The sequence below is a fragment of the Fundulus heteroclitus genome, chromosome 15 (assembly GCF_011125445.2).
Source record: "Fundulus heteroclitus isolate FHET01 chromosome 15, MU-UCD_Fhet_4.1, whole genome shotgun sequence".
In the NCBI taxonomy this organism is placed as follows: domain Eukaryota; kingdom Metazoa; phylum Chordata; class Actinopteri; order Cyprinodontiformes; family Fundulidae; genus Fundulus; species Fundulus heteroclitus.
Window position 1 is genome coordinate 258,849 of NC_046375.1, and position 7,846 is coordinate 266,694.

The 7,846-nt window shown below is 35.9% G+C and overlaps 1 protein-coding gene across 1 annotated transcript; it reads left to right on the top strand.

Moving 5' to 3' along the window:
• Positions 1 to 4,947: 4,947 nt before the first annotated feature.
• LOC105922025 (fatty acid-binding protein, brain) lies at positions 4,948 to 6,533 on the top strand. The gene is made up of 4 exons (XM_036147168.1): positions 4,948 to 5,092; positions 5,243 to 5,415; positions 5,779 to 5,880; positions 6,260 to 6,533. Exons 1-4 carry the CDS (start codon positions 5,020 to 5,022, stop codon positions 6,308 to 6,310), a joined length of 399 nt encoding a protein of 132 aa, XP_036003061.1. The 5' UTR covers positions 4,948 to 5,019; the 3' UTR covers positions 6,311 to 6,533.
• The last annotated feature ends 1,313 nt before the right edge of the window (positions 6,534 to 7,846 follow it).

Sequence of the window (7,846 nt, forward strand, 5' to 3'; positions counted from 1 at the left end):
AACAGATAAGAGTGATTTTTGGCATTAATTGACAGTAAAACATTTCTGAAAAACAAAAAAACTGTTTCTTTGCATCAAAACTGTGTTTTTGAAGGAAAGGATTTTGAAAATAGTAATTTAAGTGTCTGTAAAATATGTACAGACATATAATTTAAGTAATCAAAAATAAATTATTTTATCTTTGCAGTAGCAACATCTCTGAAATTTAATTTGAAATAATCCAACATTTAATGTGAGTACATGCATTTATTTATTTATCTATTCTACCATTGTAGAAAAAAAATTATATTCTTTAAAGTAATATATATTCACTTTGGTAAGTAAAGAAAGTAGCCTTTGTGAAATGATGCATTCGTCCATCATTTATACCTATGGGACTGGTCCATATCTCCAGCGTTTGGCACACTAACAATTTTAATACATTTTATGAAAGCATTTATTTTTATTTATAATTTTAATTGTTTAGCTTAATAGCTACAATAAATCAACTACTTACCTAGATTTAGCTTTGCCTATAGTCAGGACATTAATTGAAAAGATTAAAACAACTTGAACTGAGACAGAACAGACTGGAGGAGGACCCACTAACAGATAAGTGAGAGAAGTGGAAATAAAATCTCCATAGTTCAGTTAGAAAATAGTAGTAATTATTTCTAGATTTTAAATCCAGAAGAAACTCACTCCAAGTATTATCCCCAACAAAAAAAGCCAATGTTGATGATAACACTGGTGGCATTTTATTTCCTTTTTGTGCTGGAATTCACAAAATAAATGATCCATTCATCTGCCTTCAGGCTGGCACCACGTTGTATCGCTACAGAGAGTTTTTTCATCCCAGAAATTATTCAGGACTTATATAAATGAATGAACACTATAACCAATCTAAAGTCCCAAACATTCTCATATTTAGGCTAATTTAAGAAGATTGCTAGAATAAACCAAAATAATTGTTTTATTTAATTTCCGGCTGACTAAAAAAGGAGCTTCAGTAACAACCAGCTAGAGCCAAACTGAATTAAATGCATATGTAGGATAGTGAGTATCAGCCCAAGTATGTTAGAGCAGTTATTTTGTTGTATTCTGTGTGCAGACTGACCCTGAGGACGAGGTCCCCTATACCTCCATCAGCCACACCAAACGGGCCAAAAAGACCAAGAAAAAACCCAGAGTGAGTTTATTAATCTATGTTGGTGATGTTATAGAAGCCTTTAAATCTCATACGTATGTGTTATAGAGTAGCATGCAATAGTTTACCTTGAATTACATGTAATTCAAAGTAAACTACTAAAATATGCACAGACATTAAACAGGAAAAATGCTAAATCTTAGTCACATTCTCAGTTTGTGAACAAACAGTAAATGTTAAGGAAAGGACCTTAATTTGAGTCAGGATGTGTTACAATTCTGAAAAATATTGAATCTTATTTTAAGCATATTGTTTCTGTATTTTTGTTGTAATATTTCCTTTTAGGTCCCCGACACTGTGACATACAGCACTGTGAATAAAGCTTCTGCTCAGACTACCTTTGATCCAGACAGCTTCTACTGTAGCGTCAGTAAATAAGTGACATTGGATGTTGTTTAATTCATGTGGTGAATTATTTTCAACTTTAACTTGCTGCATAAAAAGGCTTTAATCTAGATTAATCTGACTGGTTACTGATTTGTTCCCCAGTCTGGAGAGACCACCACTGAGCAGTGGGCCCTCTAGCGGAGAAAATCATAATAACAGATAGTGTATATGTGGTGTACTGTTTCATTAATTAAACAGAACAAGTTATCTTCAATAATGCTATGCAAATAATAAAGCTAGTGCGTCTTATCTAAAAATGGGTCAATAAAAAAGTAATCTCCGATGTCTATGTTCTTCAATGCTTCATGGTCAATTATTCATGACCACAATATTATAAATATCTTAGAACTTTTGTGGTTTCACGCTTTGAGAGGAAAATGGCTGCTGGTTATTTCCACAACGTCAGACATGTTGAAGTTTAAATCTTAAAAAAGAACCAAAACAACAGACCAAAACCACGTGCTGCTCATGTTCTCACAGTTAAAGCAGCTCCCATATAGACTGAAACTATCACCTCGCCAACCACAGAGCATGCTGCATCTCATCATGTTTAAATTTAAATTCATCCTGATGTTCATGCGAAAAACAAAACCTGCTGCTTGTGTAGAGTCACACAGGGACACCTCTCTAACCCCAAAGTTAATGATTTTCTGCAGTTTGTTGGGCTTTTTATATAATTCTACCAGTTGGCTTTACCAAATGTATTTTACTGATTGGGGTGGAAGAACATATTTTTACCTCTTCTCATCAAATTATGGTAACAATATTAATGATTCTTGATATTCCTCAAGATTTTCTTAGAATGTATTAATTGATCTTTTTCTTATTTCTATCTATGAATGTATCTCCAGCTGTACATGTATGAATAAATTGAATTAACAAGAAGAAAGATATTGAATGTTTGTTTTCAGATGAATTAAAAATATATTTGCACTTGTTGCTTTGGGATTATTTGTAGCGTGCATCGGACACGGCTAGATTTGAAACTAACTTGTGTTAAGAAAATCTAATGCTGATGTGCTGCTGCTCAAAAAAATTTTAATTACACACATGAAGATAAATGTTAGGATGTCCTTTATTTTATGTGAGTCCTGTGGCTGCCAAATAATTTAGATTATTGTGGTTAGAGCAGGGCTGCACAGTGGAGCAGTGGTTACTGCTGCTGCCTTGCAGCAAGAAGTCCTACGCTTGCCCTGGGTCGTTCTGCATGACGTTTGCATGTTCTCCCTGTGCATGCATGGGTTCTCTCCGGGTACTCCAGCTTCCTCCCACAGTCCAAAAACGTGACTGTCAGGTTAATCGGTCTCTCTAAATGCTCCTTAGGTGCGTGAATGTTTGTTTGTCTTGTCTGTCTCTGTGTTGCCCTGCGATAGACTGGTGACCTGTTCAGAGTGAACCCCACCTCTCGCCTATTCACAGCTGGAGATAGACAGCAGCACCCTTCGCCAACCCAACAGGGATAAGCGTGTAGGAAAATGGAATTGAAAAAAATAAGGATGAGAGACACCAGATCCAATCATGCAGACCAGCCGAAGCAGTGAATGCTGATCTCTTTCATGCCACATTATATTTATGCACTTATTCATGCAGAATTACCCCAGAATAAGTATGAAGTACATATACTGTACAATACATGGGCAGGGTTTTCTGTGGGCCCACATTTCTGCATAGAAAATATGTTTTATTGGTCATTATTCATGTAACAAATCGATATTATTAGTTTGGTTCCCTTTTTAAAGTCAATCACTAGAATATATGGATTTTATGATATCTTTGGTGTATAGAGATGAGCCTGTTTATTATTTCTGTACAGTGACCCCTGGGTCAGAAAATCGTTCCTTTGGTCAGAGATTAAGAAGAGTAAGGTTTTATTAATGTAAAAAATCCCAGAATTTGCCTCTTGATCCTGTAGAATAATTATATTAAACAAATATGCTGCAGTTTATATTTGCTGCGTCTCTTCATTGTGTTCACTTTCTTACCACAAGGGGGCACTAGGGATCCTTCAACATGTGTTTGTCACACTGTTGTAGAAAACCATATGCATGCTCACACCCATGCACATATCTGATTGGTCACCATATCCCTGGAAATAGTAGATGATGCATTAATATTTACAATATAAGATCAGATTCCAGATGCATGGAAGGATGATCTTGAAATATGCTTCTTCTTTGCCAACAACCAGTTTACATCCTCCACCTTCAAGACACAACACTGCAGAGCCAATCTGAATGTTTGCACATACCCACTGAGGATTAACGCAGGGAGTGGACTAACAAAAACTAAGAGGATTCAAGAAAAGTTAATCATTAAGAAAATATAATAAATTCAAGAGAGGTGTCAGAAAACTAAAGACAAAAGTAAGGCAGCTTGAATAATAGGTTAAAAATGTTGTTTTTCCAATAAAACTAAAATACAGTTTTTACATATGAGAGAACATGCAATAAACTTCCCTTCAAAGCTGGAGTTACACATCCAGAACCAGAATTTAAAACGCTCTTAAGAAAATAGTCAGCTTATTTCCTTTCTGGCGTCACCCAGCCTTAACTAAGGACCCCAGACAGGCATCAGAAATTTTGACATTTTTTATGAAGCTAATCTTTAATTTACTGTGTCCTTATCAAGAGGTTGTAGTTTAGTAGAAGAAAGAAAATCAATTTCTGGTAAAAACATCAGCAACTGTTTTCCTCCTTTAATCCTAAATGTGATCACTTAGCTAAACTACTTTTTATTTTAAACCTTTTGTGAGAACGCTGACTGCGCCCAGTCTCTACATAGACATTGGTAGACATGATTCATGATGATCTGCATTAAGAGTCTGTGCAGGGTGGTGTTCAAGCTCATGTTCAGGACAATAGGCTGTCAAACAAAGTGTTTCTGCTTCAGTGATCCCCTGCAGGACGCATTCCTCACACACAACGGTCTGACTCCTCCAAAACTCCACAAACGAGTGAAAATGTTAAAATTCAGCAGCAGTCTGAATCTGCTCTGATGTAATTCATTCACTTACCCTCAGAAAACTGATCTGAGCTCAGGGTAAACTCTGGTGGGTACTTTTCCCCCACAAAGTTGTTTTATTTACTCACATTGACCAAAGTAGAAATATCTATATAAAGGAATTTGCTGCTCTAAAATGTAAAAATTCAGTGCGTGATGTAAGTAAAGCATGCACACCCTAATAAATCCAATAAAAGAGACTAACTGCATCATTAAACACACAAATGGGCTAATTTATTTTTTATTATCTGGTCAAACAACTTGACCCAATTTAACAGCCAATCACAGGTCAGTTAAAATCTCCTGAGCCAATAAGACGCCGGGAACCGCCCACCTGTGTGCATAATAATGAGAGGCAGGATGATAAGTGTGTGGAGTAAAGCTCCAAAAGCTGCAGCTTGCTCAGTGTGCTTTGGAGATAACTCTGTCCCCTGCAAACCTTCACCATGGTCGACGCCTTCTGTGCCACCTGGAAGCTGGTCGAAAGCGAGAACTTCGATGAGTACATGAAAGCACTTGGTGAGTGGGATCTTGTTTTTGTGATTACAATAAGCAAATGCAACAACAGGTCAGAAATTCATGTTTTCTGGTCATTTTTTAATGCAAACTGCACCCTATTAATTATAAGACTGAGGTTTAAAACATGTTTCTCTATTCTCTCTTCCCCAGGTGTGGGCTTTGCCACCAGGCAGGTGGGAAATGTGACCAAGCCGACCGTCATCATCAGCCAGGAGGGAGACAAGGTGGTGATCCGCACTCAGAGCACCTTCAAAAACACAGAGATCACCTTCACACTGGGAGAGGAGTTCGACGAAACCACCGCTGACGACAGGAACTGCAAAGTAAGATCCCTGAAAACGAGAAACAAACTGCTTTACACTTTATTTATACAGTAAGAGTCAGAGTAAAAAAAGAAAGCCATGGGTTGAATATGATGGATTAAAAGTATTTATGAAGATTAAAAACTATTTGTGACTATTTCAAAGGAACTAAGGGGCTGAAAACAGGTGTAAAACTGTTCTTTTTTCTATGGTTGTGTAAAAAAATTGTGTTTATGTTACAGATATTCTGAAGCCTGATTGTTTTTACAGCTCAGTGCCAATGCTCTGTATTTTCACTCCTTTGGACAAAACCTACAGCCTTGAAAAAAGGCTCACTTTTGTGTTTTTCACATTAAAACGCTTCTTTTCTTTTAATCTTTTCAGTCTACGGTGACTCTGGAGGGGGACAAGCTCGTCCACGTCCAGAAGTGGGACGGCAAAGAGACCAAGTTTGTCAGAGAGATCAAAGACGGCAAGATGATCATGGTAAAGGCACCAGATGCTGTTTGCTTGTGCATTTTTAGTCTTTTTTTATATTTTTATGTATGCCTCAATCGATAAAATTCAAGTTTTAGGTAGAAAGTTGTACAATATGATCGTTCAAATGAGGAAGCTCTTTTACATACAGCGTATGGCAAATCTTAGATAATGTCTCGGAAATTGGTGCTAGTATGTTTGGGTTCTGAGCATGAATCAAAAGAGTAAATATAGCAAATTAATATGCAATAATATACAACAAATAACAATATTTTGTGGAGCTCTAAATATCACCGAGCACTTTATGCTTATTTGTTTAACTGAGTTAAATATATTTAAAGCTAAAAGTGTGTGAAACCTGAAAACAACTGTTGTCTCTTTTGTGCAGAATCTGACCTTTGAAGACATCCACGCGGTGCGCACCTATGAGAAGGCATGAGAGCTCAGAGCGACAGCCCCACCAACCGGCCAATCCGTGTTGATTTTATAATTATTGAGGACCGTTTGCTCTTTGCACTTCGTTCTCCTCCACATGCAAAAGATCTGCAAGCTGCACATGTTTTTTTTTAAGATGTTTTTTTTTATATGAATACATTTCTGTGACGACAGATGGAACGACTTTGCAACTCTGTGTGAAACACAAAATAAAGAAATGAAATATGCTGTGTTTCAGGAGGGTTTTTCTTAAAATTAACTATTCAGAGGGAAATTGTTGAAAACAGAGCAGCTAAAAGTTAAACTTTTGACCTTTCTGCACATAATGTTTTCTCTAGGAAGCAATAAAGTTAAAACACAGATATTTCTCTCTGCAGAACAACATTAAGGCATTAATAGCTGTTTTTTTTATCCTGGTTGAGAGATTTATTTAAAAAACATTACCCACCACACTCTGGAAAAAGGTGGCATGAGGCTATTTTCTAGGAAGCTAAAGATTGAAGTATTAGTTTGTGAAATAATCTAATCTATTAAGTGAAGCAGAACTTGAAGATGGTATCATCAGTTGAAATGTCAAATGTACCTTGAGCTAAATAATCTCATATTCTACAGCAATCCTATATTAAATGGTCTGTGTCATTGCTTACTCTGTGTTGGTATAGATGACATTTCTGTACAGAAGGTGACAGTTTAGAGGGAAAAATAAAAATTGGTAACACAAAGTTTACTACAAATTATGTTATTATTCCAACATAAAAAATCTATGTATTTATTCATAGATTTTATGTAGTGAGGTAGCTGTGCATAGATCTGGCTGTATTGTACTATAATCTGAATTGGATTTTACATTACTAGACATAAAGTTAAACCTATTTGTCTCTTAGATGCTGCTTTTTTACGAATTGCAAGAACAAAATTAAACAGAATTTAACTAAATAAATTGAGTCTTAAACATGCAATGTAACATCAATTTATTTTTCATTTGCTGTAGTAGTGACCAGGTTCAATTCTTCAAGTTAACAGAATTAATTGTTAATTAAATAGTATTTGCTCCTTTCCTTGCACCTATAGTTATTTACTCAGCAGTAAAGATGGCTGTGCAGTTTGGTAAAAATCCTCTCTAACTGCTGACCATGCCCCACATGTGACTTGTTAAGATTTGGCAATCTGTGAGTTCTTCCAGGCAAATTTCCTTCTGGCTATTTTAACATGATAAAAAACCTTTAGTCTAAATATGATGCAGGCCTGCATCATTGTCAGATGAAGACAAAAGTTTACTTCACTCTTGAGGTGACCATTTTAATCTAAGGAGATCGTCAGTGCTGTGAAAAATATCTGACCTCTTACAGATATCTTCTGGCTTTTTTGCCACACTTATTTCCTATTAGTTCAACAGGATAATCTGGATAAATAAAAAAAAAAAAAAATCAAAGGATCACATATTTTATTAGTTAAAATAGCTATCCAGACAAATAGGGCCTCTTTGTGACATTGTCATCTACCTTTGATTATTGACATTTTTTTAAAGCAAATTTCACTT

Excerpts from the sequence above, each read along its gene's own strand:
- LOC105922025 (XM_036147168.1), top strand. The coding sequence starts at position 5,020 with ATGGTCGACGCCTTCTGTGCCACCTGGAAGCTGGTCGAAAGCGAGAAC. Across the intron at positions 5,093-5,242 it reads TGAGTACATGAAAGCACTTG|GTGTGGGCTTTGCCACCAGG; the intron begins GTGAGTGGGATC and ends TCTCTTCCCCAG. Across the intron at positions 5,416-5,778 it reads CTGACGACAGGAACTGCAAA|TCTACGGTGACTCTGGAGGG; the intron begins GTAAGATCCCTG and ends TAATCTTTTCAG.